General features: G+C 41.1%; 1 protein-coding gene and 1 long non-coding RNA gene across 3 annotated transcripts; one reads left to right on the top strand and one right to left on the bottom strand.

The window, feature by feature from the left end:
* Nucleotides 1-4,659: 4,659 nt before the first annotated feature.
* LOC114770125 (cell division control protein 42 homolog) lies at nucleotides 4,660-11,337 on the bottom strand. Of its 2 annotated transcripts, none has more exons than XM_028963779.1 (6): nucleotides 11,304-11,337; nucleotides 10,197-10,301; nucleotides 8,535-8,607; nucleotides 7,540-7,649; nucleotides 5,862-6,059; nucleotides 4,660-5,251 (listed from the first exon to the last, which is right to left on the bottom strand). In XM_028963779.1, exons 1-6 carry the CDS (start codon nucleotides 11,328-11,330, stop codon nucleotides 5,162-5,164), a joined length of 603 nt encoding a protein of 200 aa, XP_028819612.1. In that variant the 5' UTR covers nucleotides 11,331-11,337; the 3' UTR covers nucleotides 4,660-5,161. The 2 variants fall into 2 exon arrangements, with proteins under 2 accessions (XP_028819612.1, XP_028819613.1); XM_028963780.1 differs by lacking the exon at nucleotides 11,304-11,337 and adding an exon at nucleotides 11,140-11,209.
* A 935-nt stretch (nucleotides 11,338-12,272) lies between these two features.
* Nucleotides 12,273-13,280, top strand: LOC114770137 (uncharacterized). The gene is made up of 3 exons (XR_003743315.1): nucleotides 12,273-12,348; nucleotides 12,460-12,555; nucleotides 12,863-13,280. It is a non-coding gene; the product is annotated as an uncharacterized LOC114770137 (long non-coding RNA).
* Nucleotides 13,281-13,828: the final 548 nt, after the last annotated feature.

Here is a 13,828-nt window from a genome sequence, read left to right as displayed (position 1 = left end):
TGATGCGCCGCTCACACCAACTCGCACTCTGTTGGACAGCATGCACAAAAGTGGGCTTTGGTGGGAGAACACCGGAAGGTCACTTTATTCTCTCTAGACGATTGTGAAGAATGAAAAGGTCAGTTCTTAGAATATTGGCTGTTCCAGACACTCAGTGTTTCGAGAGTCGGTTTATTCCAGCTGCAGCACAGGCCTTCCTGTCTGCTTCCTTGGTCGTTGGCGGAATATGAAGTTGTCGGTGGAGGAGAGTGACAGGCCACTCTGACATTGTGATTACCAGTAACACTGAAGCATTTGGAATAGAAGCAGGTGGCTTGGCGGCGGTATCTGCTTCACTTCTTTCACTTTTAGGCCCTGTGTAAAGAATCTGAAAGGACACTGCACCCTCCACAGTGTTTATGGCTCAATGTTAAAAGACAAGTTCAGACCATGAAACTTCATGGAAAAATTAAAATGATCTTTGTATCATCCATGACTGTGTTTACGTGCTTCAAGACAACCGTCAGTGGATGGGTGCATATTAATGCAAGTTGAATGTGATAAGGGTGCAACTGTATATGGTAACATTGTGGTTAAATGATTGTCTTCTGGTTATGAACAGGGACGGAATGGACGTGTATGTTTTCTGGCATCTCGTGCGCATGTCATGTTCTGCTTCTGGTAACTCTCTGCAGTCTTCTGCCTTTCATGTAGTCCAGTCTTTCTGTTCACCCACCATTGCCTCTGACTCAGCAAACTTTTTGACAGTACTAGTTTGTCCACGTCTATCTCCTCCTCTTTGTCTCCTCCCTCCTCCCCCTCTCCCTGACTTCGGCCTCTTTTTTTTTGTCTGCTCACTGTCTTCCTTGGTCTCTGTGTCCTCACTCTCACACAGCAAGGCAGAGAGACAGGACAAAGAACTTCGGAAATGAAGCACATGCGTGGCCCAGGAATCTGTCAGTACGTACACACACACACACACACACACAGTCTCACACACTGCTCCCATGTGCAGCAGACACCGTTGTCTGTGTGTATGTTAGGGGGAGGGGTGTTGATTAACACCCTTTAACCACCAATCAAAAGCATATAGGAGTGAGTTGCCAAGGAGATCAACTCATACTCACCCTTCCCCCACAGCTTTGGCGAACATCCCATAATATAATTTCAGAGTCAAAAGAAAGTACAGACCATAATAGTCTTCCTGTGCAGGGTGTCGCTATGGAGATAAGCAGGAGAGGGGGGGCAGATTACCATACAAGACAAAATACAGACCATAATATTCTGTCCTGTCCTGACATTTCCATACCTTTGCCGTACCATACACACCTTTTCTTTCACTATGCAAACGAATTGCATGTGGACTTGATGTAACATGTCACATGTAAGGTAACCATAGAGACAAAACATTGCGAGACATGTACAAAGACTAGACGGACAACTGACATACACGACCGACAGATACACAGAACAAAGCATATGGATGCAGTAACAGTTTATTGATTAACCCACCAAACAACGCGAGTGAAAGAAGTCTGCGTTTTTCTCCAGAAATCCTGGAGAGAAATTTGTCTGCAAGTAAGCGGGCGGCGGACAAAGCAAGCAGAGTGGTAGATAGACACCAACGAAATGCTGATAGGGAGCCCGGGGGGAATATTATGCTTCTCGTATGATTTTTCTACACTGATCAAATTTGAGTGAAAATTCCAATTGTCATGTACAGATTTATTAGCTGAATCTGGCTATACAATGTTCTAATAATTCTAAACAACTAACCAACTACGTTTATACCCACTATTTAAATGATACTAATAATAATACTACTATTAATATTAGTGCTAAATATTAAACCGGTTTAATATGTTAAGTCGACAGCAGTGGTTCATTTGGTGGAGCTGACATCAGGATATCAGCATACGTTACGAGGCATTTTGCTCCACTGTTCTTTCCCACTTGGAACTGGATGAGCTAGTTTTGCAGGGCTTTGGCCAGTAGACTGTTCCTTTTAATTCCGGGCTTCACCTATGGAGACATAACATACATGCATTTTGACACACACGCACCTAGAATCCATGACGCTGGTGTGCAGACACAAGAGCCACGAAGCTAAAGGCAGGCCCGAGACAGACCATAATATTCTTTTGCAGTCCCTCTCCTCCCCACCCCCACCACTTCCCCGCCTTCACCCCTCCCCCAACCGAACAACGTAGACATCCCATAATAAGTCAGACTAACACTCCCCCCCCACATACAAACCACACCACACGCCTTCCCTCCCCCCGCCAGCCCATAATAATCAGCGAGTGCTCCTGGGTGCTAATTCGTGCTGTGTGCACTTGAACTGTACACTCTGCCTCTGTACTCTCCGGTCAACACCAACACTGAGCTTCATTAACTATTCATTTTGTGACCAGACTGACGTCATGCCCATACAGAAGTTATGTTCACCAGCACCTGGCCAGATCTGCCCATTGAATGATGGGATGCAGATTGTCTGCCTGCATGGTGTATTTGATGGGCGACCTGGCAGACGCCGGTGAACTTGAGTCCCGGTACCCAAAATGTTAGTCTCGGCGACCAAATACCCCTGGTCCCTCTCATAGGTGTCTGCTATTTTGTGTGCACATACACACACACACACACACACACACACGTCGACATTTATCACTCCTTTCCCTTCCTTGCCATTCTGACCCAGGACACGTTGTGACAAAACAAAGAACATCCCATAATATCTTCTCTGATCTATCTGTAGTCAAGGTGTGCATGGCTGTATATGTTTTTGTTCACCAAGGTGCAAATATGTGTGCTCTCTTTGTACATCGCAACACATCCTGCCATGTGTGAGGTGTGTGAATTGTGATGCATTCCAGCCGGCGATGCAAGGCATATTCAGCATATGGATATGGTATTTGGTTAAACAATAAAAAGTACATATGTATATATATATATATATAAAGAAAGAGGGGCGGAAAAAAGAGAGCGATCAGATTTCCATTTCCTCTCCCCTCCCCCTCGGGCTGTTACCAATGGCAACACACTTCTAATGAGGTCAGATGGCCATTCAGTAATAAACAGTAAGCAGTGTGACTCAGGGACCGTGCGGGACGTACACTGATGGCCGTCACACACGTCTCCAAGCCCCTTAATATCCATAGCGCACCTGATAACCATCTTACGTCTGTCTCGAGGACACCTCAGTGCTAAATAATTCATTTTAAAAAGATGAATTTTGCCGTTGACTGTAACACTCTGCTTATTTAATTTTTTACAACATAGGGACAATGGCAAGATAGATTTGACAGATACTTCATTGATTTTTTTTTCCTTTTCTAATGGACACTGCGGTGCATCTGTTTCTTACTACTCAATTCTCCCACTCATCCTTTGTTCAATTATCAGGCTTGTACTACTATACTCAGCTGTGTATGACAGCCACAATTTCTTCCCTCAAGAGGGCTGTAAGAAAACAGATTCTCAGACAAAGAGTTAAAATCCTCGTCTCTATCAGCATGCTGATGACGCAACAACTCCCATAAATGGAAAACCACAGCCTTCCCGTACTGTGGAGATCTACCGGAAATAAGAGATGCGTCCTGCACCTGTTAAATTCGATTAAATTCACACGTTGTGCCCAGCCTGCAACAAAGCATTGTTTTAGGTGAGGAAAATGATTTTTGTGTGGGTGCAAAGCTCGTGTGTAGCTGCCGGGATGGTGATGGGATCCGCCTTTCATGCGCTGAATGACCACCTACACACAGTTATTTCCGTCTTACACCACTAAATACGCATGTGTCAATGATGTCACAATGCACATAAATGATAAACACATGCGATATCTTTAACATCTGATAATTTTAAGGGATCCCACGTTCATTTTGTTTCCAATTCAGACATTTTTTTTTACCAATAGTCAGCACCTGCTGCTTTTTTTTTTTTTAAATGCTCCCTCTGCACTGCAGTTTGAAGCTGGCATCCATTTGATATGAATGTAGGTCAGAGGATTGAGCTTCACTCAAAAACAAATAGTATAACTCCCCCTGCTGGCAATTTCCTGTTGGCAGTGGAGGCAGGTAGAACCTTCAGTGCACCTGTTCAAGTTTAGGAGGAACTCTGACCCTTTAGCCTATATTTGAAAGAGAATAGAAGCTCCGCTTTAGTGCAGTCCTCATTAATATAAGTAAAGAAACCAACCATGAGACCTTTTTATTGCACAGACTCCAAATTTGTTAGAGAGTGGCTGTGGGGCTTATGTTCTTATATTAGGTAAAGTCACCTTTCACTGGATTGAAGTGTAAGTAGTAAGAGGTAAGTAGAATCGGCCTTGCAGAGTGTTCATGAATGGCTTCAGTTAACCCAATAGTGGCTGCGAGGACCACTCAAACCCCAGCACCCACTCTAGCCCTCCAAGTGTCTGTTTCCCGAATCCTTTTTTATTACTGGGTTTATTACATCCCCAAAACCTGGACCCAGAGGTTTCTCTCTGTAAGTACATTTTAATGCAAACAATTAGAGGTTTGAGGTTGTATACAGACAGATTAGGCATTACATCTTAAGTAAAAGTTTAAGTCATTGAGATACACAGCATAGCACAGCACACGGTGCACATAGCAAAATGTGTCCTCTGCCTTTAACCCATCCCCTTGTGAGCAGCGGGCAGCCATGAAAGGTGTCCGGGAGCAGTGTGTGGGGACGGTGCCTTGCCTCTCTAAAATTGAATACATTAATACATTACTGAATTATATTAACATATCCAATATAAACATTGCCATTATGCTTTGCACATATACATAGTATAGTACATATACTATGTACCTTCTTTAAATATACATTCAACAGTAATTAAGATTTTAGTCAGTGGGAGATGTTATATGGAAAATACCATATTTTGTTATTTGGCAGAATACACATAATGCATCAAAAGTACACAGTAGCTCCTTAAAGCAGTAGTAATGCTGGAGTTAAGTCAGTCGGTGGCCTGTAAGAGGCAGTAGAGAGGTCACTTGGCACTTATGCTTGTCTGTTCCTGAATGTAATGATCATGTTTGTTATATTAATAAACATATATATTTTTTTAGCCTATTTGTTATATTATAAACTTCGTTTACATCCCCTCCCGTCATTCCTCCTCTTGTTGCTACCATGTTCTATAGGTTTAATGTTCATCTATTGTCATCTTCCTTCACAAAAGGGAACATGGTCTTGAGTGCTTGTTTCCCGGGGGCTCCAAAGCAGCCAAGATGGCTTCATCAAACACATTCTTGAGACCCCTCTGAAAGAGATGTCAGAAAAAAGGCAATATACAAGATCAAGGCTCACAATGACAAATGAATTGAAATTAATTTGATGGTGATCGGATACCAGGATTAATCCCAGGATCCAGATTCTCTTCGATGGCTAATATTGTTATCGTCTAATAAAATTTCTGAGAAAATGAACATAATTAATATTGAAATGACATAATCCCTTATCCCTCATGTAATAGTGTTGCTGGCACAGACATCTTGACTCCAGCCTCCCACCACTGCAACTTGGACAAGTAGGTTTCAAGAATAGGTCGATAGATATTAGTCTTTATCTGGGTTTTAAATACGCCTAACCTCAGTTGTTAACATCAGAACTTACTTTAATTCTAATGCTGATTAAATAATTAAATTCTTCCTATGTGAAAAAAATCATTTTTGTGATTTAATCTATGATTTTCTGAACCAGTAATAAAAGTAGTTCAATTTAGAATTAGGGCACACATTATTGACAGAATTACAGATTTGTATAATCCTAACATCATTTTTGTGGGTATTTCATTCATTCTGAACACAGACCTTTTTAGTACAAAACATTTCTAGGGCAGGTATAATCTTAATAATCTTATTCTAGCTTACCTGCGTGAGGGCGGAGCACTCCACGTATTTCACAGCCCGGAGGTCTCGTGCAACCTTGTCACCGGTCTCAGGCATCAAGGGCCGCTGTTTGTTCTTTGCCAGCTTCTCTATTGTGTTGGTGTCATCTCGCAGGTCCACCTGTGTCCCCACTATCAGGAACGGAGTGCGGGGGCAGTGGTGTGAGATCTCTGGCACCCACTGAGATAAAGGACAAGTGAAACACTGCAGCACAGCACACGGTGACACAATGAAATGTGTCCTCTGCTTTTAACCATCACCCTTGGTGGGCAGCCATGACAGGCGCCCGGGGAGCAGTGTGTGGGGATGGTGCTCTGCTCAGTGGCACCTCAGTGGCACCTTAAAGGCTTAGGATTTGAACCTCCAACCTTCTTAATTGCTAGGCCACCACCAGCCAATAACTTAAGTTCACATTCACTTACATTTCTGTCACCTTGGAGCAACAGAGATGTTAAGTGACACAGTGGTAGTGCAGTATATATTTGTGTATATGTTATATTCCTATTACTCCAAGGTTTTTTTCTTCAGTATTTGTATGCACTGGGCAATGCTCCAGTCAAGCAAAATTCAAATTTACATTTTAGGTTTGCTCTAATTGTAGATAAGGGTAGGTCGATGACTTTTTCATTCACTTTACATTGTCTGATTTTGTTCTTTTAATTCTTGTTTTAATTAGTAGATAATTATGGACACATTGTATGACTTTATCACTGAACTGGTGGTGAGTGGACTGCTATGCACTAAGCATGGGGCTTGTTCACTTAAGTGAAACTTAAGCGTCATTGTGAAACACTTAAGAGCAGCATACAGTGACATAATGAAATGTGTCTGCTGCATTTAACCATCACCCTTGGTGAGCAGTGGGCAGCCATGACAGGCACCCGGGGAGCAGTTTGTGGGGACGGTGCTTTGCTCAGTGCCACCCTCAGATTACTGGTCCATTTTCTTACCTGCTAGGCCGCCACTGCCCTACCTTAAGTTCAAAGGCGTACTCAGGATTTACACAAACAAGAAAGAGTCCATTGCTAGTATAATTAGAAACTAATTATACTTTCTGTTGGTGTGTAATTATGTCTGTCACCCAGAACACATTATATGATTATATAAGTCTGATGAATAACTGATGAATGACAGATGTTACTCACACTACATCCTAATTCAGAACTATTTCGACCTGTGCTGGTCAATGCATCTTGTTTTATCTGTGTATTTATATCCCGAGGACACTTTTCAACTTAGATTAGTGCCCAAGCCCCACACTTAATGTAGTGCTGCACTTGGCACCAGTTCGAAAATAATGTCCACCAGTTCGAAAAAAATAACAGTTGCTTACTGAGAACAATACTTTGATTATGATTTACTGAAAATGAACCTATTTAAACCGGGGGACATTTTTATGTGTCATAGAATGTGGTCCCTTATCCTATTTCTGATGTAAGAGTTATATTTAAGGAAGTAACAGCAACCAATAGAAGACCACTTAACTCACAATCTATCACTGCTTATTCCTGGAACGTTGTACCCAGGGCTGGGACTCACCCAGGTTAGGGCATCAGCCCACCATAGCCAAAACAAGGCCATTTAACCAAAACTGGCCTTAGTCATGCACATGGGTGACCAAGAGAAATGCAAGGAAAATCCCCAAACCCATCTTCCACACCTTTTCCCGAACGTTCTCAAATGAAGAGGGTGACACAACGGAGAAGCACACGAGGAAAACGTCGGTCTGTGGATAGCTGAGCGGCCGCAGTCTGTCGTAGTCCTCCTGACCTGAGAAAGGTGTTAGAGTGCAGGCGCACAATGACTCATGGGAAATGTGTTCAGCCTTCGCATTCCTCAGTTTAATGAGTCTAACCTATAAGAATTAAATGATTCTGGAGACAATAGGGCCATTCGGAGTTCAGCTGATTCAATTCACTTCACTTTCCAAGCAGTTTTCCCATTTTAAGATTTAAAACAATTGGTTTATGTGAAAGCTGATCCTGGCTGCTAATTGCATAGCCAAGGAGCACTATTGAATTTTCCACTAAATGGTCCACATGCTCTGAAAAATTAGATATTATATGTACGTCCTGTGTACTTGAGAGTAAACTAGAGAACTGATTTCAGATTAAATGCTTGAGCAGTGTTTAACTCTACATTGTTTTTTAAAGAAGTGCATTTTTGCAATCTTAGCTGTTGTTTTTTACGATGTTTCTGTATGGTGCAATACAACACTGTATTTTAGATTACTGTGAAGAATAATACTATTGGTTTGTCACATCGAACACTGGGACTTTTACCTGACATTCCCTAAAATGTGCAAATTGGGGGATAATGGCAGGCTTTGCGCTGTTATGCATATGTTAGAACATAACTATAGGTCTGGTTTTCATGGTGCTGGAGAAATTGGAATGGAGGCCTCCAGCCCTTTTTGTTGGTGTGTAAATCTTTGGAACACCCGGACGATTTAATTTTAAAACGGGAGCAGCCCGTAGTGATGATTGACCGCGCCTTACTTCCTCATTCTGGTCGATCTAAACCTTCTGTCAGTATATCTGCTATATATCCTCCTCCATTTCCCTCCATATCTGCTATATATCCTCCTCCATTCCCTCCGTTCATGGAGCTATTTGCTATTTAAGAAGCAACAGGGGCTGCGCGACTCTGGCCTACCTGCAGTGTCGAACAGGCCGAGGGTGTACGGCTCCCCTCCAATCATGACTGTCACTGCGTAGTTGTCAAAGACCTGCCAGAGAGAAAGGGAGGCAGATGAAGGTGAAGAAGGGAACAGAATGCGGTTCTTTAGAGCTTCTTCCCAGCGCAGCATGAGAGCACAGGTGCTCTGTTTTGTTCTATTTGGGTAATTTTCCTGACTGGAAGACCGTCTCCCGCTTACTGCCGATCCCAATTAGCCTACTTCACATTTGTGAAACATAACCCAGTTTTTCAGGGGAATGATGTCTCTGTGCATAACCTCACTGACAGTAAGATTATATACGGTGTCCTCATGCATTAAGCAAACCCGTACAGGCCAAATTAATTAGCCTTCATATGGGTTTATCACAACCGCATTCACCTCCTTAAATAAAATACGTCTAGTTCAGTGTATTTGGTACTCAACAAAGGCACAAATATGAAGTGTACATGTATGCCATGCCTGCCAAAATAGCTGTTCATGAGAATTTAGGCTGCGCTCTTCACTTCGGTGAAAAGGAAACCTGACTCAGTGAAAAATACCTGCTGACTGCTCCTTTGGGAAGATGCAGGCTAACCTTTCCTCAAACTGCTACTACGCCAAATGTCAAAAACATTATGCGTAACATCCCCACAGTCAGCATGCAGAACTATGAGACGCAGATGTAAATATGTAAATATGATAATTACATTTTTTTTCCTACAGTGAAACAGAAAAAGACGATTAGCAGTGGTTTATATGGTGTTTATTGAACTGTGTTTTTTTATTTGTGATTTGATTAGGTTATTCAATGGTCATACTGTTACTAACTTCCTCTTCTTCAGGTCAGAAACGGTTTGTACATGTGTCCCCTATTTATTAAGACACCAAAAGTAATGGGACAATTTAATCATAAATCAAACTTTAACTTTTTAAAGGTCCCCTGACTTTAATTGTTTTCTTTTGCTTTTATATCGGTCTTAATGGTCCCCTAATTCTGTACTGAAAAAGCATGAGAAACTGGACCTTTCCCCTTATGACGACATAAAGGGACAAATTCCAGACCCGACTGTCTGAGCTGCCACTCTCTGCATGGCAAAGCAGAATGGCTAAAGCACTCTTTCTACATACCACCATTTCTAGCCACTGCAGGACCATAGACAGGTTTGAGGAACTTTTATTAATGTTAAATATGATCAAAAAAGTGACATTTTCATGATAGTGGACCTTTAATACTTTACAGTCAATTACAGCCTGTAGCCTGGAAGGCATAGTCATCACCAGCCACTGGGTTACATCCCTGGTGATTCTCTGCCAGGCCTCTACTACAACTGTCTTCAGCTCCTGCTTGTCCTTGGGGCATTGTCCCTTCAGTTTTGTCTTCAGAAAGTGAAATGCATCACTTGGCCAATCACTGCACTATTAATATAATTTTATCATTAACCTGCAATTAGCCTGCAATAAGTCTCACAGAGAGTTTGGGAAATGGATGGATGACTAATGACAATACATCAGTCCAGAAACACACTATGATCAAATAGTGTTTATAGTGTCAAGAAGCATCTCCTACCACTGGCATATTGCATATTGTACTATCCAACCTAAATAAAATAAAAATGTGGCCGCCATAGATCATTTAGACTGTTTTCTGGCAATCTCACCGTTGGCACATATTCCGAGGGGAACTTGTTGGTTGTGTATGAGATCAAGAGGCAGGTCTTTCCTACTGCTCCATCACCAACCACAACACACTTTATGGTCTGCATCTAGTGATAAAGGAAAGGCAGGAAGTAGATAGAAAAGTGAATGAAGAAGTATACGTAATGGAAGCCGTGGCCAAATGGGCAGTTTGCTAAATACGGCAAAAAAAAAAAATGCCACACAGACAATGAGCCATCAGATGATCACACTGTGTTTATTGTACAAGTGCTCAGGGATCTTGTGACCTCTGAATTGATTTTAACAATTCAGGACACAATTGTCACATGACTTCTGTATGCTGTGTTTTCATGCAAGTTAATAACATATTTAATAAGGTAAAAAAAAAGGCAGGAGCCCAGCCTTGGCTGAGCTTATTTTCATAATTTACACTAAGTGGACTGTGGATATCCACTGTAAACCACAATTTATTATCTACCATCAAGTTGCATATTTGTGGATCATATACCACAGACATGATGCTTCATAAACATGTCCAACAGGTTAAAGAATGAAAATTAGGTTGACCATTGAGGTCAGATGATGGTACTGAAAAGTCCTGTTTTATGGGATGTCCAACATAGGAACTGGAACATGATGTACCTGTCATTGTATAACTTCTACTCTGTATGGTTACACAACAGAAATAGTGTTTCTGTGCATATGCAGGACCTGTTTTGAGGACTTATTCTGTTATTATTTTCCAAGCCTGCAAACGTGTGCTAAACGTCAGTTTTCCCCCCCAAATCTCCTGAATAAGAAAACACTGATGCTCCAAATTTCTTTACACAGTTCAGAAATACATTGCAGAAACATGCATTCCATCAAGTTATCATCTCTTGTTGCACCACAAAAATAAATCTACTAATTAGCTGCATATTTGTATTTTTAAGACATACAACTCACATTATTATGGTCACTGACAACAATGGCAGTTCCTCAATACTGGCAAAATCATCTGAACACAAACAGGCTTGAAAACCAGTCAAATATTAATGCAACTCATGAAATAAATCATTTTTTAAATAGTTTTAACCCTCAGCAGGCCATTCATTAAAAAGACGACTCACCTTTTCTATCAATAGGCGTTGATACATACGGGTGTCCCGGCAGCGAGAGCATTTTACAAAAGGGGCGTGGCTTGGTGCAAAGGCCGCACCACAGAAACATTCATTGGTCCAGTAGGAAGCATGGGCGTGTTCATTTTGAGCATGGACCATGAAAATAGCTACAAGCACTGGCATACATGTGAAAATATGTGCACTATTGCACAAAAATATATACATGAATTTATGAATGAATCATGTCAATGTAACTCTCAAGAACATTGATTCAGCTGTATTTATTTCACATTTTAGTTCATTATCTCTCTCAATTTTATCTATGCAATCAGCACAATAAAAAAGATTTTCAATAACAGACAGGAACTTGCAAAATCTGCTATAATGTATTTTGATACTGAGCTAATAATACCTTTAGAAATATGTTTTAGACCATCATGACCATGTGTGGCATGATTGAGATGATTAACATATGCATTACAAATCAATTGCACCATGACTGACTGATTCTGTTGTATAAATATTAACATCTGTAGAAATATGCAGGTATAAGTGTCAGTAATTTCAGCCAAACGTTCACCTCTAATAGAGGTAAAGTCACTTGGGATGGAGAGAGAGCATCTGGCCAGTTCCATATGTGGCCGGTTTGGATGTCGGCGCAGTGGGCGGAGATCCAGTGTCTCTCAGAAGTCTTCCTTCAAGCGTGACTCACCCCCCCATCCTCCCAGCTAAAGAGCGCTAACCGTCAGAACAGCTGTCAGCACGCCCCTTCTCTGAAGCGATGCCATGCTGGAGTGCGCAGCTCTGCAATTTAGGCAGGAACAGGAGAAACAGTGATAAAGCGGTCCAACCTACACAAAATTATTATTAAACTTACGCTACAAAGTGCATCTAAGTGTTAGAATATATTTTTACTATAGTGCTATAGTACTATAATAATATTAAATAAAAATGTTAATTATGGTCACTGCAGAAAGTGAAATTCATTTTTTTCAGGCTGGAAATTCATGAGTTTAAGAACAACTGATGACTACATTTGAAGGTGTCATTGCAGGTACAGGTGAACTGTCAGACTATTTATCAAAATTCTAGAACCTCTTTGTTTATTTGGTTATTTTTAGAGCACATGTTCAATATCAAGTGAAAATTCCTTTTCTTTACACAGGTCAGTCTACAGTGTTTAATTTGATCTCAATGCAGAGAGACCCCTGAACTTATATATGTTGGAACCAGATGTGCTGTTTTGAGACAAGAGCTCATAGTGAGTTGAATTAACAAAATATAATTAGGGTTGTCCATTTTAAATATTTAATGTGATGAAATAAAGAAATAAGTCTGTCATGCACGGGGCACACAAGTGAAAACCATACATTGTTTCATTATATTATATTATATTTCATTACATTTTATTATATATTGAATTTAATGCCATAGTATTTAATCAAGCTTTTTTTAGAAGTGATGCAGCTCAAAGTTAAATGTCCTTAGCATCAACAGTGTCTGTTGATGACTTCATTTGAACTTGACTTGACTCTCCTTGACCTATCACTGCTCCTGTGTGTTTACAGCATCATGCAGCCTGCAGCCCCCTGTGCCACAGAGACATTTGACTTCACCCACTGCCCCAGGACGAAAAGCTGAGCTCCCCTGGCTGTCAGAAAAGCTCAACGTCGATTACTTCACCCATCGAGGCACCTTCCTACGAGATAAAAACGCTACATTTTTCAGACCAACGCCTAAAATTCTGATGTTACAGTCCTTTATTTTGGGCATCAGCACCAAGACTGTGAAAAGAGACTCGGCAAGAGACGCGAGGAAGGTTGAGACGATTGACGCAAGAGGACACAGGTGGTGGACAGCTTCCCTGTCAGTCATCCACCACACAACAAAAATACCATCATCCAGTCCCATGAGGCATGCCGCAGCATCCTCCAAATACTGTGCAGAACTAAACACAATGAACTCAATCACAGACATGACTGAAGCCCTCCGTGTGTAACATACTAGCGCGAATAAATGACCTAATCTAAAAATGTGTATGGAAATAGCGATGTTGTCTTTTATTTGGGATCCATTCCCAAAACAAAAGAATAGAACTCAAGAGGAATAATGTTGTCAGGAACAATATTTTGAAGTTATTGCCATATTGGTAGAAATTATATTGTTCATTTGCACTTTACTGCACTTTTTATTAGCATAAATGAAAGAAAAGACGAACCCAGAAAGATGAAAATGGCATTGATTTAATGATTTCACGGTTTAAAATTACATTAAGCATTTACCAGGCCCTAACTTATTCAGATAAAGTCATTTTATATATGAAGACATATTTTCTCAGAATTTGGCCTTTATTTTCAGGGAGTTTCTCCCTCCCACTATCTGCAATTGTGTCTTTTCATTTGTAGGGCCAAGGACATCCCTATGTCTGCTTCCATAAGGTAATCCCATTAAAATCCCATAGCTGTTTAATTATAGATCATCTCCTGCCCTCCAGCTTTTGGACATTTGTGCTGAGACACACAGAGACTCTTATC

Source organism: Denticeps clupeoides, chromosome 20 (assembly GCF_900700375.1).
Source record: "Denticeps clupeoides chromosome 20, fDenClu1.1, whole genome shotgun sequence".
Taxonomy (NCBI): domain Eukaryota; kingdom Metazoa; phylum Chordata; class Actinopteri; order Clupeiformes; family Denticipitidae; genus Denticeps; species Denticeps clupeoides.
Note: the sequence above shows the minus strand (reverse complement) of the source record. Positions and strands in the feature narration are given on the sequence as shown.

Excerpts from the sequence above, each read along its gene's own strand:
- LOC114770125 (XM_028963779.1), bottom strand. The coding sequence starts at position 11,330 with ATGTATCAACGCCTATTGATAGAAAAG. Across the intron at positions 8,608-10,196 it reads CCTCGGAATATGTGCCAACG|GTCTTTGACAACTACGCAGT; the intron begins GTGAGATTGCCA and ends TCTCTCTGGCAG. Across the intron at positions 6,060-7,539 it reads TTGAGAACGTTCGGGAAAAG|TGGGTGCCAGAGATCTCACA; the intron begins GTGTGGAAGATG and ends CCTTTATCTCAG.